The sequence below is a fragment of the Cavia porcellus genome, unplaced genomic scaffold, assembly GCF_034190915.1.
Source record: "Cavia porcellus strain 051 isolate PalLab524CR breed Dunkin Hartley unplaced genomic scaffold, mCavPor4.1 scaffold_7, whole genome shotgun sequence".
NCBI classification, from domain to species: Eukaryota; Metazoa; Chordata; class Mammalia; order Rodentia; family Caviidae; genus Cavia; species Cavia porcellus.
Genome location: NW_026947490.1, coordinates 49,371,671 through 49,397,103, shown reverse-complemented (window position 1 = coordinate 49,397,103; position 25,433 = coordinate 49,371,671). Strand labels below are relative to the sequence as shown.

The 25,433-nt window shown below is 44.6% G+C and overlaps 2 protein-coding genes and 1 long non-coding RNA gene across 8 annotated transcripts in view; 1 reads left to right on the top strand and 2 right to left on the bottom strand.

The window, feature by feature from the left end:
- Dusp12 (dual specificity phosphatase 12) overlaps positions 1-2,176 on the bottom strand; it is an 8,748-nt gene extending 6,572 nt beyond the window's left edge. The window contains exon 1 of one of the 3 annotated variants that reach the window (XM_023563732.2): positions 1,703-2,176. In XM_023563732.2, coding sequence (XP_023419500.2) covers positions 1,703-2,043 — 341 coding nt within the window. In that variant the 5' untranslated portion in view covers positions 2,044-2,176. The remainder of the gene's footprint in view (positions 1-1,702) is intronic. The other 2 variants (XM_013149248.3, XM_003466597.5) reach the window with 2 other exon arrangements.
- LOC111755849 (uncharacterized) lies at positions 2,104-25,309 on the top strand. Of its 3 annotated transcripts, none has more exons than XR_010048824.1 (4): positions 2,104-2,252; positions 11,719-11,884; positions 24,227-24,920; positions 25,117-25,309. It is a non-coding gene; the product is annotated as an uncharacterized LOC111755849 (long non-coding RNA). The 3 variants fall into 3 exon arrangements; XR_010048825.1 differs by lacking the exon at positions 25,117-25,309 and adding an exon at positions 3,304-3,435 and having other exon boundaries at positions 2,134-2,252; positions 24,227-25,060; XR_010048823.1 differs by lacking the exon at positions 25,117-25,309 and having other exon boundaries at positions 24,227-25,060.
- On the bottom strand, positions 17,889-25,433 carry Fcrlb (Fc receptor like B). Of its 2 annotated transcripts, XM_063253565.1 has the most exons (8): positions 25,349-25,433; positions 25,164-25,257; positions 24,351-24,421; positions 24,042-24,062; positions 23,464-23,718; positions 21,441-21,707; positions 20,558-20,848; positions 17,889-20,388 (listed from the first exon to the last, which is right to left on the bottom strand). In XM_063253565.1, the coding sequence occupies exons 3-8, from the start codon at positions 24,379-24,381 to the stop codon at positions 19,970-19,972; spliced, it is 1,284 nt and encodes a 427-aa protein (XP_063109635.1). In that variant the 5' UTR covers positions 24,382-24,421; positions 25,164-25,257; positions 25,349-25,433; the 3' UTR covers positions 17,889-19,969. The 2 variants fall into 2 exon arrangements, with proteins under 2 accessions (XP_063109635.1, XP_003466644.2); XM_003466596.3 differs by lacking the exons at positions 25,164-25,257; positions 25,349-25,433 and having other exon boundaries at positions 24,351-24,504.

The following is a 25,433-nucleotide window of genomic DNA, read 5'->3' as shown; positions in this document are numbered from 1 at the left end:
ACCCAAGAGACAAATCTCACAGTCAAAGTGAGATTGGGGCCTTTGTAAGAGTTGGAGAAGAGTCTAAGCAGCAAATTACTGTATCCAAAGAATGTCTTTTTCTCCATCATCCAGCAACCTACAAATCTTTCAGGAGTACATGCACTGAGTTGCAATATTGGCAATACCATTTATTCAGGCCTTCAGGTTTGGATAGGAAAGTCTATACATCTTTTAGAAAACAAGCTTCACATCAAAAGTTGTTCCTATTTTATAACCACCTACTGAAGGTGGGATGTCAGTCTTTAACTGGAGTTCTTTTGTTGTTGGACAGCTTTAATATAGGAGGCACTCAATCAGCTCTTAAGGGATATAATCCTTTTGGCCACCAGTGAGGGACCACTACAGTACTGAAGGAATCCAAGAGCTATGACCTCCAAATTCGGTATGCTGATTATTTTCAATTAAATGAACTTGTAGCACATGCTAGAAGAGGCTTTACTCTAGTGCCTAAAGTTTAGCCCCACCAAAGAAGAAAACAATCACTCTGATCTCTTTCCTGAGTTTTCATTAGCTAAACTCACACACCAAGCAGAAAGACAAGTCTGTCAACACACACAGGTTATGGAGTGTCAGTCAGAATGTGCTGACAGATTTCTGCACACACCCTGTCATCTATTTGGTCCTATTCAGTAGTCTAAAGAGGATCATTTACAATTTACTATCTATTCCTCGAATCCAGTAGATTTTATCCCAGGCCACTGTGTTTCCTCAAGCCCAATGAATTCCCCTAAAAATCATTTATTATTCCCTTAAAATTTTTTTACATTCCCCATTTTCCCTTTTCCCTACAAGGATTATGTAAATTTTTAAGTCATGTAGTGCTTACAGGGTGATTATACTTTGTGTCTGCTTCCATGTAGAGTCGCTTGCATCTTTTCTTCTCACCTGTTGTCCTGCTTCCTTTCTCTCTCAAGACAAGTCAAAAAAACTAGAATCCTTCTCCTCCAAGACCAATCATAAAATCTAGAAATACAATTCCATCCTTCCTTCACCTTTCTGTCTTAAGGGTTGTCTATAAAAGAACTGTTTCATATATCCTGTCTGATAGATGCTAAGACCCTCGCTCCGTAAGGGCCCCTACACTGCACCTGGGAGGAAGGAATGCCACACAAGCCAAAAAGAACCCGAATGGACAGGCCTTCTAGGTTTCCTCTCTCCGTCCATTCCATCAGGTCCTACTCCTTTTCTCCAACCACAGTTCTACACATCTGTCCATTCTTAAAGTCAGTTTTCCCTGAGTCTTTGGGTCTTCATTTCTGGAGGTTGCCGTGTCATGTAAAACTTGGATTAATCCAATCTGTTACGCTCTTCTCTTATTAACCTGTCACAGGTGTTACAGGAAAGGTGTCACATCTTTCCATTCCTACATATCTAACCTGCAACACAGTCTTTTGGGTGGTTGAAGAAGTCTTTTGGCTTCTCCTAAAGAGCTGTATACTACTTAGGGCGCAGAGACCTTGTCCTTTATCTCCTGGCCTTCCACGCCCCGCAAGAACCAACCATTTGCAACAGAATGACCAACCAAAACACTAATGAAAGAAAGCAGAGGCCCGCCTCCAGGCTCCGTCCCTCCTTGGGACACTCGAGGCCGCAGGGCAAAGGAACACGCAGCTAAGGCTGCTAGCGAAGGGGGCACCTCGCACCCAGACCCGGCGCTCACCAGTGCACCAGCACCGCACGGCCCTCTGTACGGGCCTGGCCGATGAAGGCCACGCACCGATCCAGGTGGCTGAGCAGGTCGGTCTCGGGTCTATCCAGAGCCGGCACGAACAGGGTCCGCAAGCCCTCGAACCCAGCCTTTGCCTGGAAAGCAGGTTCGGAGTCCACCGTCAGCACGGCGGTGATGCCAGCCTCCCTCAGCTGATCCGGATCTGCGACGGCCGCCGCCCCACCCAGGTACAGCCCCGGCCGCACTTCCAGCATTCGCTCGGTGGAGCTGGCCGGGTCCGCGTTGGGGTTCGGGTTCTCGCAGCCATGGTGGGGGCCCTGCACCTCCAACATGGCGGCTCCCAGCCGCCAGGCTGCCACGGGACTTCCACCGAGTGAGCCGCTGGCTAGAACGTCCCTCCGCCGTGGGCGGCTGGCTAGAACGTCCTTTCCCTGCGCCCGCCCACCTCGGTGGCTTGGAGGACCACGTCGACCACGTGAATGTGAACTTAGTGGGAAGATACGCTGAGCCGGTTCAGAGCGGCCTGGCTTAGTGATAACAGGTAAACTTCCCCAAATATATGGATTATCAGGCTTTTTAAAGGAAACAAGAGCAACTGCAAATTTGAAAGCAGCCAAATCATTTCATGCATTTGAAGCAAAGCATCCTTTCAGTGCATAAGAAACCGTTTATATTTTCCTCATGACTTGTCCTCCCCACATTTGTTACTGGGATGTAAATCCTTTTCTTACTGCTTGCTGTTCTATGTACGCTGAGTACCAGGCTCCTGTTTTTGTCATTGCCCTCCAGTTAAGGAGCACCATCGGAATGGAGTTAAACGAGTTGGTTTTATTATTCAGCCATGAGCTATGGAGAATTTTAGAGCCTCTTAGAGGTGCAGGGAAGGGCCTGTTAAAGAACTTGGGTTTTAGCTAGGTGTTTTGGGATAGGGTGTAAAGAAGCCGGACTTTGGTGTAAATTGGACGCTGGTCAGGAAGGGGGATTCATTCTGTGATTCAGTATTTAATCTTTTCTACAGGGAGGGCAGGCTAGAGAGTATTAAATTCGTAATTGGTCACAAGTTAAGAGTTATGGTACTGGCGTAAAGGCAGGGGCACACCAAAAGAATAAAATACAAGAGCCTAAGAAATATAATTTCACACGTAACTGGTGAAGTGATCTTTAGCAAGGCTGCGGAGACCACACTGTAGGGGAGGGGGCAGTCTCCAAACAGTGATTGGAAAATCCGAGACTCACATGCAGAATAAAGTTGGACTTTTGTCTTTTACCAAATTTTTTTTAAAAGTTCAAAATGAATTAAAGATTTAAAAAATATATAGTTCCTAGACTAAAACAGGGAAGGAGGTAGGCTGGGCGTGGTTGCACATGCCTATAATCCCTGCAATCAGGAGGCCAAAACTGGAGGATCACTTTGAGTTGCAGCCCACTTTGGGCTACAAAAATAAGTTCAAGGCCTGCCTGAACTACGTAGTGATACACTGTCTCAAAAAGCCTAAATAAATAAAATGAAACAAGAGGTAAGAGCACGATAGGTGAGGAACACACTAGGGTTCCTCTGTAATGCAAGAGGGTAATCAACAATTGCTTTCCAGAGGAGGTGCTGCTTGATTTATATCTTGAAGGTGAATCAGAAGTTGTCTGGCAAAAAGGAGGGAGAGGAGAAAAGAAGCTCTAAGCAGAAAGACCAGCATCTATCTGCAAAGACCACAAAGCCCTACCAAAAGGTCAGTGCATTGTTAGAGAGGAAGCAGGAAATACACATGTTATTCCCAGTAGTTCACAGGACACTAGAGATCTAGACATGGCCAGGTCATGAGGGCAACATGATGTTCCGTTAAGAAGTTTTACCTTTTTCTTAAAGACTTTGTGAATAACTACAAAAGTTAAAATGGCAGAATTACACACTGTACTTGGCTTGCTTTTTTAAAAATATCCCCAACCACAGTGTGTCGGGGATAGATTGAAGAGGACAGTTTTGGAGACAGGGTCCAGGTATAAGACTGGAACAGTTACTGAGTCCTGCATGACAAGACCTAGGGAACCCGCAGAGGAAACAAAAAGAAAGGAAAAAACTATTATGAAGCGGAACAGAAATGTTGAGGCCAAATAGATATGGGAGATGAAAGAGAGAAAAATGAAAAATGACTGTGCTTTGGGTGATTACGCAGATGACAGTGAGTGAATCACAGCACAGGAAATAACAGAGGAAGGTCAGTGTGAAGAAAAGCAAACACATTTTTGAACATGCTGACTCCTAAGTAAGGGCAACCATTGGCTGGTTAGATACTGAGCTGTGATACTTAGAAAAGATGTCCAGTGGTTTTGAGGTATAATAGCAGAAATAAAAGGTAGAAAGGAAACAAGAATTTCTTAACTAACAACTATACTTTGTAGGAAGATTGCAACTTCCAGGATGTAGCTAAAGTTGCCTAAGCCATACTGACTTGATTGAGGAAGTAAGATTTGGAGTGTGGCAGTTTGTGTGTGCGTGGAGTCTGTGAGCAGGGGGACAGGTGTCCAGAAGAAAGCCAAGCCAAAGAAGGATCCAGGAAGATCCAGTGGGAGTCATATACCTGGCTAAATGACCACAGCCAGGCTCAATGCCCAAAGGGCTCGTGAGGCTGAGAGAATTTTCTTGCTTAGGAGCAAGATACCCTTACTCCTCAAAAGACTGTCTATGGATAATGTTAGTAATGTAGTCATTTTTTTTTTTAGTACACAAACCCTAAACTCAGATTCTCTTTTGGACAACTCTTTGTGGGGCCTCTGGGAGCTGATTGCTTTTGCTTTAAAATAAAGGCTGCTTTCTACTTTTGCTGGATGACAAATACTTTTTCTATTTGCATCTCTTTTGCTGATACGTCCTGAAATTTCTTTTTCTACAATGAGGGTCAGCGAATCTGTAAACTTATTTTTAAAAGGTGAGTTAAGTTCTTTATTTCTGCCTTGGGGACCACACAGCCAAGCTGGTGACATTTATAAATAGACTAGGATTGATGGGATTGTCAGGGATGAGAGTATAAAATGCAAAAGGGATGAAGAGGTTGCTGGAGAAAAATAAGAGTTAAGGGACAAGTATGTAAAAGGAACCTACAAGAAGCTGAAGAGTGGTGGCACACACCTGTAATCCCAGCACTCAGGTTGAGGCAAGAGGGTCTACATAGTGAGACCCTGTCTCAAAAAAACAAACAAACAAAACAGGAAACTACCGCATAGCCAAAGAGACAGTAAGAAAAACTGATATCTCAGGAAGCGAAGGTTAAGTCATACAACTTGTAAAGTGAGAACTAAAAGCTGCCATTAGGCTTAATTGCAAGGTCTAAACATCCTGAGTGAAGTAGTTTCAGTGAGGTTGTTGGATGTAGGTTGGGGAAAGGGAGCCTGATTGGTGGGGACAGGGAGGAGTGCAAACCAAAAAAAAAAAAGAGCCAGTGTGGACTCGACTTTCAAGAAGGAAAGAGAAATGAAGTTGAGGGAGGTGTTTCTTCCTTAAAAATAGATGTAGATAAAAATACTAACATGAAAAACAATGAGGCCAGACATGGCTTATACCTGTATTCCCAGCACTTGCGAAGCTGAGGCTGTTGGATCTTGAGTTCAAGGCTAGCTTAAGCTATATAGTGAGATCTTGTCTCAAAAACACAAAATAAAGTGCCAGTGAAGTACTAAAGGGGACAGGGAGGGGGGAGAATTTACAGATACAAGAGAACAGGAATTTTTTTTTAACTTTTTTTCCAGTGCTGAGAATTCAAACCCAGGGCCTCTCACATGCTAGGCACATGCTCTCCCACAGCAACCCCAGCCCAGGCCCAGGAGTCCTTGCATAAACTGGGGCAGAGATGTGGTCCGGAGCAGCCTTCTCCATGGTAACCAAAGAAAGGGGAGAAAGAACAGGCAGGGCTGCTGGGAAGCTCAGGGGTTTGGTGTTGAGAAGTTAAACACATTGCTTTATGCTGGTGTCTGTTTTCTGAGTAAAAGAAATACCTAGTTTCTATGTGCAGAGTGAGGCTAGAAGATTGGGGAAGCTGACATGTGTGAGACTGGGCAGCTGAGGGCCCGGGCAGTGTCATCAGACACAAGGCACCTGTGCAGGCAAAGGTCAGCTCTGCCAGCACCTGTTGCTCACGTCTGCACCTTCCCAAGAGAGGCCCGTGTCCAGGGGGACTGGCCCTGCGCCAGCTCCTGGCTCACACTGTGGCTGTTTGACTACATAGTTTATGCTAATGACTAGTGGTGAAGGCCGGTTTCTGTGCGCTGAAGCACTGGACCAAACCAGGCAGTATCAGTTTGACTGGATGGTTCATGCTAATGACGTGACTTACAGTAAAGGTGTATTTTTGTGTGCCGGCAGTGCTGGGCTGGGGACTGAGCAGTGAAGGGCAGTCATGCAGGTGATGCATGCCAGTGTCACGCGATCCCCCTGTAGAAATCCTGGCACCAGGTGTGGGACTCTTCCTGTTTGGCCTACTTCACACACGTTGTGGGAGCATTCAACACTCTCTGTGACCCTTCGGGGAAGGGGGACCTGGTGGCCTGTTCCTGCTTTCTCCTGGGCTTTACCATGCACCTTTTCCCTTTGCTGCTCTTAACATGTCCTTTTGCTATAATAAACCATAACTTTGTAAAACAGCTCTTTTCAAGTCTGGAGTCCTTCTAGTCAATCAGTAAGCCTGAAGGAGCTTGAAGGTTTCTTGATAACCACCAGTTGCCTATAATAATAAAAAACTGGAAGCAGCAAAAATAATAGGGCTGAAGAAAAAAAAATAGATTGGCTGAAAGAGTTGCTTTTCCTATTCAATGAAATATTAACCAACTATTAAGAACTGGTTAAAAGTGCGATATGATGGTATTTCAAGTACCACACTTATTAAGAAAGTGATCTGTGCTGCCTATAATATAAAGTTGCTTTAAAAACTTTTACAAAAGCAACAATAGCTGAGCTCACGTATTTATTTATTTATTTATTGTCTTTTTGAGACAGGATCTCTCTGTGCAGTTCAGGCTGGCCTCGAGCTCACTTTGTAGCCCAGGCTGATCTCAAACTCTCAACAATCCTTCTGCCTCAGCCTTCTAACTGCTGGGATTATAGGTGTGTGCCACCATGGCCAGCTCAAATGTGTTTTAAATATATATTTAAAACACATTATATCGTAACAGTGATTATTATTTTGGGAACTGTTTTGAGGGAGGCATGCATATTAGACATAATACACTTCTTTATATGTGTATTTTTATTTATTAAAGCTATTCACTGTTAATAATTAGGGAAATAAGTACATTGTGGGAAGAGAAAACAAAATTAAGTGTTCATCTACTGACAGTTTTATTATTCTGATCATTTCCTTATTTTTATTAGTTTTCTTTTGGAAGTGAGCCTTCTTTCCCCAACTCCCTAAAATGATGGTAAGCTCCTGCGAGGATGGAGGCAGGAGATGCTGTGCATCTGGGTATCCGCTCTGTACAAAGGCTGACAGCCCTTAGGAATTACTCCTCGCCTCCCCAAGCAAAAGTGTTTAACAGCTTCTGTAATTGTGTCTTTAGCCATTAGATGGCGATATTTGCCCTTTTGCAAACTTTCCCTGTATTGGGTGTACTGTGGAAAAATGAAAATACCACAGCCTGGAAGAAAAGCAGGATGTTAGGCTCAAGGAAGGAAATGCTGTCGTCAGAAAAGCTAAGAAAAGAAAGTAAGAAGAAACTCTAGTGTTTGAATTGATAGATACACACAAACACACTACAATTTGTATTTCTCGTCAGCTGTGAGCTTACAGTCTTTCTTTTGAGAGAGCACTTTTTATTAGTACATGTTAATATGACGTGATGGTGAGATTTATTTGGGGAAGTTAGTTAATGGGTGATTAATATATTTTAATCAATTTTAATCCCTTTACCTCCCTTTTCCCATCTTCAAAAGTCTACTTCCTGGTTTCCTCTCATTTTATTTATTAATATATGCATTTTCAGGTTTCTCACAAGAGAAGTCATGTGTTATTTAACTTTCCAATTCTGGCTAACTTTACTGAATGTAATGGTTTCTAGTTCCATCCATTTTCCCTGCCAATGATATGATTTCACTGTTATTCATGGCTAAGTAGTATTCTGTTATATGTATGTGCCACATTTTCTTTATCCATCCTTTTGTTGACAGGCAGCTAGGCTGTTTCCACATCTGGGCTATTGTGAATTGCACTGCTATAAACATGGGCGTGCATGTATCACTGTACTAAGCAGTTTTAATTCTTTCAGGAATACATCCAAGAATAGAATAGCTGTGACAAACGGTGCTTCTGTGTTTAGTCTTCTAAGGATATGGCGTAGTGATTTCCATAGTGGTGTACTAGTTCCAACAATGCAGGAGGGAACCCTGTACCCCCTGCATCCTTATCTGCATTCATTTTGATGTACAGGAATACAGCTGACATTTGTGTACTATTGACTTTATATCCTGGAGCCTACTATCTTGATAAATACTGATTAAGAGAATTTTTCTTATAATTACTAAGAGATCAAATGTGTGATGGTTTACATACCGAGTGGGTACACATTTTGTGCAACATGGTTGATCATATGATAGTACACTTCAACCAACTCTTTCATTCTTAGGTTATTTCTCAAAATTATTTTAGTATTTAGAACAGTCATATGTATAGTTTAAAATTATCACCTCTGAAAATATTTACTGTTAGCGTACTTCTGTATTGCACATTAAGCATAAAGATTTCCCCTCTTTTGTCCCATTATCTCCCCTTCCATGATCTGAAGACAAGTTCCTCTTTCTATTTCCTGAAACCAAAAGGTGTCAGTAAAAGGCAATTTTCTTCTTCTTTTTTTTTTCTTTCTATTTTTCTATTTTTTATCAGGCACCAGGGATCAAACTCAAGACTATGCACTTGCAAGGCAGGCGTTTATACCACTAAATCCCCAGCCCCCAAGGCAATTTTCACAATGATGTTACTTTTCGTGTGTGTTTAGTTGGCTTTGATTTTTTAAGACAGGGTTTCAGCATGTAGTCCAGGCTGGCTTTGAACTCATGATCCTCCTGCTTCAGCTTCCAAACTACTAGGATTGCAGATGTGTACCACCAAGCTCAGTCACAATCTTATTCTTAATGGGACCTAAGATCTTGAATGGTAATGAAGATACACACGAACTGTACTTTGAGACTCCTAAAGAGCAATGCTGAACAAAAACCTGAGGGGATCATACCATAATTTTATCATTTGATGTGTTTGTAAGTGAAAAGCAGGTACCTAGGAAAGTGAGTAGCTCAGATTTAGCATGATCTTTGAAGGGCACTATCTGAATCCAGAGAAAACCTAGGTCTAAATTCCAGTCTGTTTCTGACCCTGTACTTACTAATGTGTGATCTGCGTTCTTACAAAGTTATTTGATACCTCCAAGTATGAGCAAAATAAGTGTAGCCACATTGCAGGGGTGAGGTTGTAGTAAGAATTTGCTTACTGATGTGTCTTGTTAGTGGGAGAAAGGAGTCCCCAGCTGCACTACTGTGCCAGAGGCAGTTCAGAAAGGTTGCAGGCCAGTTAACTACAACTATGGTAGGAGTGGCTGGGAGAGATGTTAGCAGATGCCTTGGTGAGAAAGCTGTTGAACGAAATGAATCACTGCATACGGCTTGTCCAAAAATTCAGCAATCATGAAAAATAGGGGTGAACAGATCTCAACAATCTATCTTGCCACAGCCACACCTGGAAGTCTATTTATTATCACAGAGGTCTGTGTCTTTGTGTCATCCTTACCTGAAAGGGCACCTATTCTCAGGATTCAGAGGAAGTAGCTTCAGCTCCACAGACTCCTGGGACCAGAGATGACTGGCCAAAATGGAAAGAACCCCACTATGAAAGAACAACTTGGTCATCTGTCCTGACACTTCTCCCTGCCTGATTTCCAGTCCCCCACCCCTAGCATTTGCAAACTCATCACATCCTGCTGTGCCCTTCTGAGAACTGCTGGAGCAGGAACTGGTTAGTGATATTGAGGTCATGCTCTCGGTTCCTTTTTTGGCTCAAGGAGAAACGTAAACAGGGAGTCAGATGAGTGGGGCCAAGGAGACCACGAATGTTCCCCATTCTATATCTTGTTTATTGAGTTGTCTTCTCTTCATGCTTTGTCACGCACACAATATGCAGAGAATGGCCACAGGACCCTTCCCCTGTGCCCCTCGGAGCACACATAGTCCAGTGTGTTGCAGGGGAAAGAGCTGTGGATTTGAACATGCGAGTCCTAGACCTCAGGATTGGTTCTGTTGTGTGTTGGTTGAATGACCTTGGCTCAAGCCTCATCCTAACCCTCAGCACTTCAGTGTCCCCATCCAGAGAGACAAGACCCACAATGTCTGTTCTAACATTCACTAAGGATACTAAACTACGCACATCGGAAACCCTATAAACTATTGGTCAGCCCTCAGAATATTTCCAAATCCTTCAAAAAGCTATATTCTCTGGCTTCTTCCTCTATGTATGCCTCATATTCACTTGCCAACCTCTTTCAAAAAGCTTTTCTTTCTCATTCCATCTGACTCACTTCCTACTGATGACTTAGTTTCCCCAATCTAGTAATGAGAATTAAAAGTAGAGATGTCAGTAACAAGCATTCAAGATGCTAGGATTTGAAATTTGTCCAACAAAGAGGAAGGCCTAAAAAAAAAACCCTAAATATGGAATTTTAATAGAAGCACTTTTACACAATCGAAAAGCGAAGACTCTTTTTAAAAACTATTTAAAGGAAACTTTCCTTGATTTTACGTCAGCTTTTTAGTTCGTGATGGGTGTGCCAAAGATACAGCACAGACTAAGATGAAATTAGCCTCAAGTTTCCACAGTGTACAGAGCGGTATTCCGAGCCAAAGCATGTGTTAAATTGACAGTCAGAACAAAGTGCCAAGCTGGGCATGGTGACACACACTTACAATCTCAACCCTGTGAGGAGCTGAGGCAGAAAGATCACAAGTTTAGCCCAGCCTGGTACAACTCAGCAACACAGAAAGACCTTGTCTCAAAATAAAAAAAAAATTAAAAGAGTTAGGGCTGTAGCTGAGTTGTGAAGGCCCTGGGTCTGGGTTCAATTCCCAGTACTATACTTTAAAAAAATGTTTTAAGGGCTCAACTGAAGAAAGAATTGGCTGGAAGAATCAGGGAAAAATTTTCAGAGGAGGTGGCATTTGAGTTGGATCTTTCCCTGGGTTAAAAATAAAAAAGGAATAAGAGGTGGAGATACAAAGATTCGTAAGAAGATGGAGAGCTGTGAAACAAAGGCACAAAGGTGACAGGGCTAAAAAACTTGAGATTGTTTCACTAAGTATCCCTGATGTTTCTAGGAAAAGGGGAGGGAGGGGTTTTTGTTTTGTTTTTGAGATTTCGCAGGCCGTCCTGGCCCACGTGTTCAGTCACACTGCCACCACCACCCTCAGATGGCCACTCAGAGTTGCAGCCCTGCTGAGGAAAGAGGCTCCTACTGTTCTGCCCTGACTTTGGTGCTGCACGATTGGTCTCGTCCGCTTCTGTACAGTGAAACTGTGCCCAGTGAAAATGATGCTTGGAGCTGATGACCGCAGGACTGACTGGTTAATGTTCATGAGAAACGGCAGTGTCCACTAGGTGCCAGCATGAGCTTCTTACTCATCATCTTGCCCAGCTTGCATAGTCTTGCCTAGATACTCTAGTTTGTTTGTTCTATGAGACAGGGTCTCGCTATAGTTCAGACTGGCATTGAATTCACCCTGCAGCCCACATTGGCCTTGAATTCACAATGTCCCTCCTGCCTCAGCCTCCTGAGTGCTGGGGTTACAGGTCTATGTCACCACACCCAGCTCCCAAATAGCTTGTTTTTTGATAGAGAGACTGACCTGTCAAAGTATGGGAATGTTGACACACTACGCACTGACCTAGGTTCTTACAGATAGATCTCCTTGAAGGCATGGGAAGGAATTATGAGCTGGAAAGTAGAACAGTGAAGCAGGCTGATAATCTGTTAAACAATTGTATCCAAAGGATGTGACATGGATCGGTGACATGGATCAGTTTGACTACCTGCCTCACCACGTGGTGAACTGCCCTGGGACTCTGCAGACAGCTCCCCACCCCAGCAAGGAGGCATTCACTAGATGTGGCCACTCAACAGTGAGCTTCCCCACCTCCTGAGTCACTGGGATTACAAGTATGTGCCCCTGTGTGCATTCTTTTATGTGTGTCTGATCTGTGTCATTATCTTTTATCACCTTTTAAAAACTGGTTGTCCTATTAGATTAACAAAAACACAATTAAAAATAGATAAATACAAGGTTCTACATGTTGGTCCTCAACATGAACTCCCAATAAGTTGGGGAGCAAAGAGTTGTATCAAACATGAAGGCGCCCACCCTCATGTGGGATTACAGGCAGTAAACTCAGTGGGGTTCTTCAGGACAACCTGATTTCTAAACTGGGCATGGTGGTACACACCTGTAATCCCAGCACTTGAGAGGCTGAGGCAGGAGAATTGCTGTGAGTTTGAGGATAGCCTGAACTACACAGTGAGACTCTACATACGTACACACCTGACTGCTGGGGAAATGGCAATCTCCTTAGACACATGACCTCCATGTAAAAGATTTGAGCTGTTTCAACCTCATTGTTGACAAGTGTTAACTTCTCTGGATCTCAATGTCCTTTTCTGTAAAGTATCAAGTTAGACTATCTCTCTAGGTCCTTTCCAGCAGTAAAACCCTAGAGCTCACCGCTTTATTGTCTATGTAAGTGGTATCAACATGCACTCATGATTTTCTCGTGTACATTTCTGGGCTACCGAGTGTGATACAGCCTGAGACTTCCTTGTAGCCCGGGGCGGGGTGCAGCTGACATCTGCCCAGCTCAGAGGCCTGGCCCAGCAGATGGCAGGTGGCAGCTGTACTTCTGCAGCCTGAGTCACTTCTAGAAACCTGGACAAGGTAGCTTTTGTTTCTCCCTGGTGGCAAGCAGTCTCAGCTTTATAGTTCTAGAAGCAGAGCCCTAAGCATCCGTTTCTTGGACAGTAGCAGAGACAATGCATCTTGGTGCCCCAGCAATAGCATTATGCTTATGAAAGTTTTCTGATCATGACAGCAGCTGCATGAGCCCAGACTGGTTCTGATTGTGGGAGAAGCAGCACCTTGCTTGATGGACATCAGAAGACTTTGCTGACAGCTTAGATTGAAGTCTGTTTCTTCCTGCTTCCCAGTCCTTTTGTAAGCTGTCAAATACTGTGTGGCAAAGCCCTTCCTCCTTACCACACAACAAGAGTGGATTCTGTTTTCTGAGTCTTGTCAGTATAACCTTATACTTAGATCTTTCTTGTGAAAGGCTCCAAAAAGTCCACACCAAATAATTAAACAGGGTTACATCTGCTCCCACTGATGGGAGAATAGAACTGAACAAAAGTATTACTTTTTTTCCAGCTAAACATTCTATTTCTTAATAATGCTGTTTTAAAAATCAAAGAAAGTGCATGACTGGTATGTTGAAATCACAATTCATGGCATGATCTAAATTCAGTTTTTTATCTTTCATAGTGCATCCAGAATTTATTCAGTATATTCCCCTTTCACAGCACCTCACCACTCAGTGTGGCCCAAGAACCAGCAACATTGGCAGAATTGGATGCTTGTTAGAAATACAGAATCTCAGGCCCCACCCGAGACCCACCAAATCACAATCACCAGAAGAGTCCTGTGTGATTCATGCATGATTCAGGTTTACAAAGATCCATGACTTTTCTACTTCTATCAGTAATGGAGAGTCCTGTAATGACTTTGGGCCACAGTCATAGTTTCAATTTATATACTAGAATGCCAGTCCTAGGCATTCATTAGACTTTCAGTCTAATGAACTGTTAGTTAAGTTTCTGTCCTGTGTCCAGATGAGACCCTCAACTGAGAAAGGAAGTGAACTAATACTCCCTCTCTCCTTCCTCTCTCTTTTTCTTCCCTGTCTACCTTCCCTGCTTTCCTCCTTTATTTGCATTAGCATCAATTTTCTTTTCAGCCTCACCTAAGTCCAGGTAGAAATGGAGAGAGTGGAGGGGAAAGGAAGGGAATAGAAAGCTCTTACTTGGCTGGCAGCTCTCTGAACTTGACTGGTAGCTACTACAAACTTTCTCTCATGAACATTTCTATGGGTTTTTTGGAGATGTTTAATTTTTCCCTCTGAGAACAGCTTTTCTGTCATACTGTGCTCTAGGCAGATGTGTCTGTTTTCTGGGTGTACATTTGCACCTCTTCCCTCAGCCCCTAGGAATCCAGGCACTAATGCAGCTTTCTTGTGCCTGTGGCTGCACCTCTTGGTGGCCTTATACAGAAGACACAGAACAACCCCATGCCAGTCCCCCATCTTTCATGACATATGCAGATATGACTTAAGGGTATCATAGGCTGTGCGGTGATCCCAAAGTGGATTCTTCTACACCACAACCAGAGTTCACCTTCTCAGAGCTTTCTCAGACCTAAGTCAGGCCATCTCCTAACTGTAGAGGACACATTGCAGACTTCTCTCTCCTTGGACACTTCCCTCATTGGGCTGGAGAAGGAGGTAGTAAATTCCCCTTACTTCCCCATTGTGAGGGGAATGGTGCCAAATAAATCTCTTAATGGATCTTGTCTTCTCTTTATCTCTTGGTCCCCCTTTTTTTTAATCTCCCTAAAGTAACCTCAGAGTCCAAAGTCAAGGAACAGATTCACAACCATTTCCTTTGTGAATTCTGCATACGATGATTTGGCTTTCAAATTTCCCATCAATTATAACTTGAAACAATCGCTTTTGACATCCTGTCACAAGTGTAACTGCTTGACTGTAAAAAATAAAACAAAGTCTTCCTTTCTTCCTTCGTCTCCTAAAATGCACTCATCTGAGGAACTACAGTCAGTTGTGGGCTTTACATGTTAAGCCAAATACAGAGCAATTGGGGGTATGTTTGGAAAAGCCAGGATAGGAAGGGATTCTATGTTAAAAGCAGTTGAAAACCCTGAGGATGGGGAGGCACACTTTAAGAAAACCTAAATATGAGCTAAGCAGTGTCTTTAAATATCTGAAGAACTGTCAGCAGGACCAGGCATTATTCTGTGTAGCCCTGGGAAGTAATTGAATAGAAGTCATAATAAAATCATTTTGTTCACTATAATAACGAAGAACATTTTTTAAAAGTACTGATAATCACACCCAGGGGCAGTCTATATTTCCAGCCTTTTTTTTGCTTTTTAGTTGACACAGAGTCTTGCTAAATTGCCCAGATTAGCCCCAACTTTGCCCTCCTTCTGTGTCAGCCTCCCGTGTGGCTAGGACTATAGGTGCGTGTCACCATGCTTGGCACGGTAAGAAAAAATTTTCTGTTACCAGAGAGTCAGCCAGAAACTGAATCTGAGCCCCAGCTCTGTGGTCTCTGCCCACCATGAAATATAAAACTCATAAAACTGAAACATAAAGTTAATAAAAACTAGGCTGGTCCGATGGCAGTGGGTTATCAGAACTTATTAACATTAGTGTCACTAAAGTTGGTATACCACCCCCCACCCCCGCTAAATTTGACTGGCTTTAAAAATAAATAAATAAATAAAAAGTTAATAAAAACTGAAAAAGGAATTTGTTCATAATTTGGCCAAATTGAGTGAGCAACTAGTCTACCTTCCTGTACCCCACAGGTAATTGACAGGAGGGGCAGAACAAATGCCATGAAATTTGGCCCACTAGAGATCCAGAAAATTAAAAACATTACATTGTTCTGTTGAAACTTCCATGGCACGGGGCTGGAGGTGGAAGTTGCTGCACTTACCATGAGGCAGTGGACAAACAGCTTTGTTTTAAAAATCCTAATTGTTAAGCTCCATTCTAAGGATGCAGAAGAGAAGGGGACATGAAAAGAGTTAAAACGTGTCGTGTACAGGTACCACTCTCCATAGCAGACATAATCATTGTGCATTGCACACATATGCTCATAAATATAATTAAAACTCTGTTCCAACTTCATGATTTCATTTCTAGTTCTCAAAACTGTCCAAAGATGGAAAGAGCTATCTCTGGAGGCCATGAGGGTCACATCCTCATGAAATGTGGTTGTGTGGCTGTCCAGCAAGAGGAATTTAGAAGTGACTCAAGAAATGATTTCTTGGTTGAACTAAGCAGTCTTTAAGTTCCCTTCAGAATTTTAAGGACTTCTAGTGCACTTTTAGTCTCTGGCTGCACATAGGACCATGCATACCTTTTTCTTTCTAGACATTTTTAAAATTTGCTTTTCTAGAGCTCAGGGTTCATTAATTCCAAAACTTTTTTTTCTAACAATGTTTGAATATCTCTGCAATTACAATACATCTTGTAATTGCTTAGTTTTGTTATTGTTTTCTGGTACAATATGATTTATTTGTCACTTGGCTGATTCCTTTAATCTAGTGACAAAAATGCATGATTATTGTAGAGAAATTTAGTAATATACAAAATGAAATTAAACATTTTCCAGAAATCTAACACTACGTATTATTAATACTGTAAAATGTATCTTCCTTTTGTGTTGTGTTGTATTGTATTTTGACAATTTTTGTTTTGTTTTGTTTTGTCTTCTGTTTTTTGAGATAGGGTTTCACTCTGTAACCCAGACTGACCTTGAACTTACTGTGTAGCCCAGTTGGCCTCAAAATAGCCACAATCCTTCTGCTTCAGCCTCCCAAGCACTGGGATTACAGGCTGTGTTGTGTTTTGTTTTCGTTTGTTCGGTTTTTTTGAGACAGGGTCTCACCATGTAGTTCAGGCTGGCTCACTATGGAACCGTGGCTGGTCTCAAAATCACGTTGATCCTCCTGCCTCAGCCTGTCAAGTGCTAGGAACACAGATGTGCACCACCACACCTGACATCCTCATATTTTTTAATGTGCCTATTTGTTTTATAAAACTAGTGTTATGAGCATGCTAACTTGTAGTATGCTTTTTCTTAACATGTTATGAATTTCTCCCACAAGCATTTCTCTGATATGTGATATTCTAACTGAGTAATTATCCATTTCACTTTATTTATTTATTTATTTATTTATTTATTTATTTATTGGTAGTACTAGGCATTGAACCCAGGGCCTTCAAACTGAGTTACATGCCCAAACAGGGCTTGAACTTTTGATTCTCCTGCCTCAAGCTCCCAGCCTCCCAGAGTGTTAGCGTTATAGGCTTGTATCCCACACCCAGGAAAAGTACTGTCTTGATTTAGTTTTCACTGCTTACATATCCATGAACACTAAATCACCACCATCAACATTTATAGCATGGCTATAACCAGCTGGAGAGAGATTTCTAGACAACAACAAAACCCGCCCTTGGCTTTGGGACAGAACAATGGGTGGGGGGTCGGATGAATTTAGCAACATTCCTAAAGCAGAAGTCAAGAGTAAGCAGGCTCTAGGACACTGTCAAACCAGTTTGAAAATCTGGCAACAATAGCTATAACTTTTGTTTTTATGGCTTCTTTTCTGAAATAGTCTTAAAAGAGTAGAAGGTAAAATGGAAGTGAGAAAACATGGACATTGGATAAATCTGAGTCAGACCCTGACTCAGAGGAAAGTCAGATCCTGAATGTAAAAGTTTTAGGAAGTTAGATGTGGTGGCTTATGCCTGTAATCCCTGCGTTCTGGGAACCTGAGGCAAGAGGATCTTAAGTTCAAACCCAGACAGAGCAATTTAATGAAGAGAGAGAGCTGAGGATTTAGCCCAGTACAAACATCCTGGATTCAATCTCCCTACTAAAAAATTTTTTTTGAATTTTATGAATACTTTAGCCAGTTCTCCCTGTTGAAACATAATTCAGAATGATGTTCTATTTTTAAGTCTATTTCTCATTCAGTTTAAAAGACACCGTGTGGTTACTTGGCCATTGTTTTCCTCTCTTAGTGCCTTTCTAATGGAGTAGCCTGCAATTAACACTATGTGTGATTCAGCAAAGTTGTATAATGAATTGTAAAAATGTATTGCTATTATGTGTCTAGTATACTACACATAATCTCAATCCTAGCAATTTTGTGAGTCTGATACTAGTATCACCAAGCTTTATTTTATTCATTTTATTATTTTATTTTATTAGTACATGCCTCCAGTATATGATAGAGTCCTTGTGTGCAATTGATACATGTATATAACACATCTTAATTTTTTAATCCCTTTTCCCTCCCTTCCCTCTCTCTTCATCTCTTGATTTTCTTCCCATTTGAGAAAGATCTATTTCCTTATGCCCTGTGATTTATCTCTTATTTTTCTTTTTATACTTTGTGTTTCTCATCTAAGAGAAACCAGGCAATATTTAGGCTTGTGTATCTGATTTATTTAAGTTTACATTATGGTCTCAAGGTGTATCCATTTTCCTACAAGTGACTCAGATATATCTTTGTGGCTGAATAATATTCCATTGCATATAAATACCTCATTTCCCTTATTCATTCTGTTGATGAATATATAGGCTGCTTCCAAGATTTAGCTGTTATGAATTGTGCTGCCATAAATATGAGTATGCATGTTTCACTGTAAAATGATATCTTTATTTCTTTGGGGGAGATATGTAAAAGGGAAATAGCTGGTCAAGTGAAATTTCCAGCTTTAGGGTTTTTGAGGAATTTGATTTGCATAGTGGTTATATATTGGTTTTAAAGATAAGGGTATAAGTTCTGCACTAATGCTAGTTACTTCCTGTTTAGCTGGGAGATGGCAGGATCCTCAGGGGGACAAAAATCACAAAATCAGAAGGACGAAAGAGCCTGTACACTGGCATAGAGGGCAGTTAGTCAGTGAAGGACACAGAGAAGAGAATTCTGACAAATAAGTCTGCATTAGAAAGCTGGAAATCAGAGCTACAAAGACCCTTGCAAACCAGGTATCTAGTACAGGGACCTGGACACACCTTCTCAGAAGTAAGCAAGTATCCATTAAGATCAGTTTAGTGGTAGTACACATCTGTAATCCCAGCCCTTGAGAGTCTGAGGCAGGAGAAAAACCAAGAGTTCAAGGCCAACATGGGCTATATAGTGAGTTCAACGCCAACCAGAACTGCACTGCAAGGCCCTGTCCCTAAAAAAAAGAAAGCAAAGCAAAGAAAAAGATAAAAAGGTCTGGGAATATAACTCAGTGTGCAAACACTGGATTCGAGCCATAGTACAGAAAGATGAATGGAGAGAGAGAGAGAAAGAGGAAAGGAGGCGAAATGGGGTGTGGGAGATTGAATATCTGTCCAGCAGAAGTGAGGGAGGGAAGGGGATAGGTATTAGTTCTGACACTTAACGGTCAAACTTAGGGAGGGTATGGACTTAAAAATAATGAGACCTGAGAAAAAATCGTACCAGCCCTGCAGGAAGCCTGGGACTCCAGTAGGGAGATGGAGAACCCATGGAAATTGAATTTTCAGAGAGCAAAGGTCAACTTGCGATTGAAATGGCCTCTCACTTTTCTTCCTTCATTTCCCAGTACCGTCTCCACACAGCCCAAGATATGGGTCTGTATGTATGTACAAGTGGGTGTGTGGTAGTGAATGAATGGTTTTTTCAAAAGAAAAGAAGTTGCTAAAAATAATTGAGTAATGTTGAGGATTTGTCCTAAACTTTGCTCAAAGGGAGTTCTAAATGCAAATGGTAGACTTCTTTCCTTTTCACTAGGTTAGGGTGGGCTGGTCCCAGAGCACCATCTGGCCCCATAAGGCAAGGTGCCTGTGCAGGAGCCTAACTTAATCCCGAGTCTTGCGGCCCAGGTATGGGATGCCTACACAGATACCTTTCCCTCTCTAAATAGAACCCAGGACTCAGAAGATGTGAACTCATCAGTAATAAGGCAGAGTCTTTTTAATATTAATATTAACATTAACAAGAATATATTCATTATGAGCAATTAGAACCTAACCCTAAAATTTAAAGTGCTCAGTGACCTCAATGATTTTAATTGCCAAAACAAATTATTTATGTTGAAATATGTGCTTGCCAGGTTTATATAACGATGACTAAGGAAGACTGAATTAACTTCCAAACTGTAATACTCAAAGTTGTAAAGAGCAGCTTTCTGTTTCCCTGCTGGATTGTGGGAGAAGAAACACATGAGGGTGAATGCTTGTGGTTACAAACTACGGTGTGAAGTCGTGATCGTCAGCCACCATGCTGTATGGGTGCTTCTTTTATAATCACAGCAAAACAAAAACCAGAAATGGCTCTGAAATAGCGCAGGCTGAGGGGAGACAGGGTAGACCCGGGAGGAGTGGTCCTGGAGAGAAGACCGAGGCTGCCTCTTAGGTCTCCTCTGGAGCGCTTTCTTGGGATCCCAGGCTCACAGCAAAGTAGGAAGTGGGGGTCTCGCGGGTTCCTCGGAGCTCTGACAGGGCCTGCGGCTCTTTTAATTCCAGAACCACTCGGCTCAGCAGGCCTTTGAGCAGCTGCATTTCTTGGAGGAGAAGCTCCATGTTGGGTTTCGGCTCTCTCGTTGACTGTCCCACGGTCGTGGACGGAGCGCAAGCGGGTGGCCCAGCAGTAGGGACGCTGTGGCCTGCCGGAAACTGCAGCCCCGTTGAGGTGGCATTGGGGACGGAGGTGACTGATGGGACCGACCTGGACACTGGAGGCTTTCTGAAGGAAAGCGGCTTGTTACCCGGCGCCAAGGCTGCAGCCTGGGGATCCGGGCCAGAGGTGGACGCCAGCTCCAGGGGAGAGCCTGTAAACAGACACCCCAGATTTTCGAGCACTTGGAATGGTGTCTGGGGGGCGGGGGTGAGAAAGAAGGGCCAGAATCGGGGAGGCTGGGGCCTAGAGTGGGGGGCTGGGGCGGCAAGGGGGTCCAGATCGGAGTGGAGTGGGTGTCGAGAGAGTCCGCCGTCACTCACCCTGTCCGGGCAGCTGCAGCCACGGGCTGCGCTTCCGGACGCTACGGGTGGAGGTGGCCGCCTCACACCAGTAGGCTTCGAGCTCCTCGACCTCGGGCTCCGGGACCGTGTACTCTGCGGCCCAGTCGAAGCGGCGCACGGCGCGACTGTACTTGTAGAAAGCGAACTGCAGCGGCGTGTCACGCTTTTGCGGGTGCAGGCGCGTCTCGCAGCGCAGGGTCACCCCGCGGGGAGCGGCCCCGCGGACCTCCTGGGGGCGCAGCACCCTGAGCGCCGGCGTCTGGAACAATTCTGCAAAGAGATCAAAGAGATCGAAGAGATCACAGAGGCCGAGGACGTCTATTGGGTCCGCATAAGGGGCAGGACTAACGGGCCCGCCCTACCCCGCGCATTCCCTTACCCCACAAGGACTCCGTGTCCACCCAGAGACTCAAAGGAGGGTGGGAGCGGCTGCGTGCACGTGGAAGAGGGAGGAAACCCTTCTGAAATACGAGGCCGGAGGGCCGGGTCCACGAGGGATCACGAGTATGAAGGGAGGCGGGACCAGGTCAGGCGCCACACCTGACATCCCAACTGACCCGGCCCAGCTCGGATCCCCTAGCCTAGAAGGGCACGATTCCAAGCGCCCCTACCCCTGCGTCTGCCCTCCTGACTGGGGCTGTAGGCAGAGCTGCCTTTATGTGGGGTGTCCAGGCAGAACAAGAAGCCAAGGTGCGTGTCGTGTCGAAGGGACACTAGCTTAAGGGCATGCTGCTGAGAAAGCACTCCTTCCTGTAGAGAAATCCGCCAAGTAGCAGCTGCCATAGTCCCCGCCCTCCTTTCTCCGCCTGTTTGCGGTCCCGTAGTTTCCCAGTGCTCTGCGTCGTCCCCAGACTTCCCTTACCTTGCACAGTCACGGCCACCTTGGCGGAGAACATGGGCGCGCTCTCCACCGGGATGCGCATGGTGCCCGAGCACTGGTAGCGCCCACTGTCGCTGGAGCGCGCCTGCACCACAGTGTAGTTGGTGCTAGAGTGGAAATAACGCACCGCCTGGCCGTCGTGGTAGTAGTGCAGCTTGTAGACCACCTTGTCGTACCAGCCGCGGCAGCGCAGGATCAGCGGCTCGCCCTCAAACACCGCAGTGTAGGGCACCTGCAGGATCAGCCAGTCTGCAACCCACAGGCAGCGCGGCTCACTCCGCGGAACTTCCAGTCGCGAAGCTCTCCCATTCTCAGACACCCTGCTTCCCCCATAGCAGCTCTCCCGCCCCTTCTCCTCACTCCTTCTCTCCAGAGCCGTCCAGGAGTCTAGTGCAGAAAGCTCTGAGTGGCCAGAAAGAAAGGCTTTCCGTAGGTAACAGGGAGGCAAAGATGCCCCAGACGGGGTGCCATTCTTAGAGCAGAATCAAGTTTAAACTTATTTATTTATTTATTTATTTATTTATTTTTGAGACAAGGTCTCCCTATGCAGTACTCAGGCTGGCTTTGAACTCAGTATGTAGCCCAAACTGGCCTCAAAGTCAAAGAGTCCTCCTGCCTCAGCCATTCTAGTGCTGGGATTATAGGCCTACATTACCATGTGCAGCTTCAAATTTAAACTCCCCTGGGTGGCTTCAGAGCCTTCCTGGTCCTGGCCTCTCTCCTTTCCAATACCTTCTCAGTATTTTCTCCTGCCCACCCTACCTTCTCTACGTTTTTCATTGTTCACTTAACACAGGTTGCAGGGACAGAAACTGCAGGGATAACTGGCCCTGCTCTGATCCCTGGGCCTTTGCATCTGCTATTTCCACAGCAGAGAGGACCCTCCTTCATTTTTAAGTTGAGGCCTACTTGTCCTGCACATCTATGTTTTGACTTTTTCTATAGAATAAGACTTCCCAGACACTCTCCAGACAGTCTTAGATAAGGCCAATAGTATCATGAGTTTACCCAATCCCATCATGATCATAGCTAACCCGTACTAGCCCTAGCACACACCAGGCACCATTTTGGAAATTACACATTGAAAGAGAATTCCATAAAGAAGTGCCATAAGCCATAGATTACTCTCAGACCCTAAATAGTAACGACAGTCTGTCACAGTCAGCATCACTGCTGTCACTAACAGTTCCCAAACCAGAAAACTCAGGATGACTGTAAGTGCTGACATGAATGCTGAACAATGTCTCTTAAATTCTGAATACAAATTGTGACCTACGAAGCTAAAATTATATATTGTCCATGAAGGTGCCAATTCTTTACCTTAATTAACAATGATTATTTTTCTTATCCTATTTTGAAACCCTTCAAATATCTCCAGAGTCAGTTTCAGTCAGTCTTCCTGGGTGGCATGTCTACATGTCTGTAATAAATTTTTAATCAAATGAGATAAGGTCTCACTATGTAGCCCAGGCCGGCCTGATCTTGCAGCCGTCCTCCATGGCCTTCCAAGTGCAGGAATTGCAGATGATGCCACACTGTCCCCCTGTTAGTGGTATGGACACTGTCACACACAGTCCCTCAGCATCACCTATTACACACAGAACCTCAGCATTACCTGTCAGGAATAACTCCTCTTGCTGTGCTCCACCCACCCACCCAGGGACACTCATTTTTCCTGTTCTGCTCTGTGCCTTCCTGCCCATCCTCTGGGGTTCTCTGTCCAGTAACCCAGGTCCTCAGAGCTGTTAGACTTCTGAGCAGATCCAAGAAACAAACAGACATGTTTGCCTCACTCTGTGAGAGTGACAGGGACCTTTGGGACTGGCAAACTTTACTTCTTCTCTCACACAGCATCATGCAGCCCTCTGCCTACTCCAGAGACTCAGGATAGGCCTCAGAATAGCCCCAGGCTCCTGCCCTTTGGAAATGGTCCATTATCCTCCCCCATAGGAGGCCCAGTATCATCAAAGGTCTCTCATGTCCACTTCTCCTCTTCTCCACTCACCATTAGATACAGAGAGGTGGATGGGGTCGCTGACAGGTGCTCCCCGTGTCTGGCATCGATATACCCCTGGTGTCTGTACCTCAATGCTCTTCTTGTGGGAGGGCAAAAGTAGGTGGCCCAAATACCAGAGAGTGTTGATGGGTCGCAGCTCCAGGAGCAGAGGATAATGTCCATCACATCGTAAGGTTACCCGCTCGCCTTTGAAGATTGTGGTCCAAGGTGGGTGTAGAGACAATACAGGCTTTTCCAGGGTGGCTGCAGTGTGTTGGGGGAGGTGATGTGGGAAAGAGAACCAAGGTAAGGTGCTCAAACATATAGCCTAAGGTTCCAAAGTCTTAGAAAGCCCCAGGGTCCAGGCCCCAGCAGGAGAGGAGATTGCATTCATTGAGCTACAAGCTATCAGCCCACCAGTCAACACTCATTTCTGAGGGCTGACAAACGGTGCCAGGGACTGAGGAAAATGTGCTATCCTAGAACAGTCAAATAGTAGAGTATCTACTTAGCAGGATCACTTAAGAGGGCATTAGGGTAGAAATTGTAACAACAAAAAAGTGAGATGGGAGATACGTGACACTCACCAGCTTGACCAGTGCTTGGAGCTATAAAACAAGACAGAAGGAAGGAGGGAAATGTTGGAGTTGAAACAATCCCAATCCCTGAGGCTCATGCGAAAGAGTGAATGGTCTTAAATTCTGTTTTCTTTTTTTGTCTCTGGTCACCCCAGCTCTGATAAAGCTCCCTCTCTTTACCTCTCCAAAAACAGATATGGCACCATTTGGAACCTGAGGTTGGAATAGCCACCTCCCCTACTCCACACACCTGTCCTGCCTGCTCTATCCTCCCTCACCCAAAGTCCTGCTGATGCTACCACCTCATAGAGAACTCACCCAGAAGCAGCAAGGCCATCAGTGCCCACATGATGGATCTGCCTGGAGCAACTGGGGAAGATGAAGACGTGCTGGTAGGGTGTTGGGGCAGAGAGAAAGAAGGTGGCCAGTGGCTAACTGAGTACCAGGAAACCCTGTTGAGTCTCCCACCCATTCCTAGTTCCTGAAGACTGGAGAGAGCAGGAGACAGGCTGAATATATGTTGGCCTCAAGGAATCCCAAGCATCAGGCACTGTCCTGTCTGCCAGCCTGGTAGCCAAGTCCAGCTCAGGCCAGCGCTGACTCCTGTGGGGCCTGCTGAGCTTGTGCTCTCTTCAGCACAAGAGAGCCATGTAGATCTCCAGGCTGCCACAGCTGACCCTGCCGTCTTCAGCCTCTCGTGGGCAGCCCATTTCCACTCCATCTCCTTTCTACCGGCTAACCCTGGAAGCCTCAGGTGAAGGGGACACACCTTCACCTCCACAAGGCTGACTTTGCTCATTCCCTGAAGGCTGGTGCGAGGCCTCGCGAGATCAGTGCTAAGCCCCCTGCCCAAAGCTGACCTTCTTCCACTGAAGAGTGAACAGAAAGGTATGACTCACCAACCACTCTTCTATGTCCCCACCCTCCTGGTCCCCAAAGATAATCGTGATGTGCTTCCCTTTCTTCCCCACTTCCCGAAATCTTAAACCCTCAAAAGTTAAAAAAAATGTGTTTCCTACTCACCGCAATGATCTCGCCTCGTGATACCTCTTCTCCTTTATTCTTTTCTTTTCTCCTTCTGCAGAGCCCTACAACCCCTCCCAACCACACCCTAGTCCTCCAGCTCCTGACCTGCAGCAGAAAGTCACTGAATCAGCCCCTCAGAAATTCCTCAGCTCCAACTCTTGGCCCTACTGCTTGTGCTGTTTCAGCCATGTGACCAGACCTGAGCAATGAAGAGCCCAAATTTTCACATAAATACTTAACAAAGTTTCCAACCTGATAGCATGTCTCCTTGAACTCTCTTCTGTCCTCACCTGTGGCTGCTTGAGAACCAGGGCACCTGCTTCAGTTGGAGCTCTAGCAAGAGGTCAATTATCAGATGTGGTCATGTCTCCAAAC

Coding starts and splice junctions, on each gene's coding strand:
- Fcrlb (XM_003466596.3), bottom strand. CDS start 24,504: ATGGGTGGGAGACTCAACAGGGTTTCCTGGTACTCAGTTAGCCACTGG. Junction 24,063..24,350: donor GATGGCCTTGCTGCTTCTGG/GTGAGTTCTCTA, acceptor CTTGTTTTATAG/CTCCAAGCACTGGTCAAGCT. Junction 20,849..21,440: donor GGTGGCCGTGACTGTGCAAG/GTAAGGGAAGTC, acceptor ATCTCTTTGCAG/AATTGTTCCAGACGCCGGCG.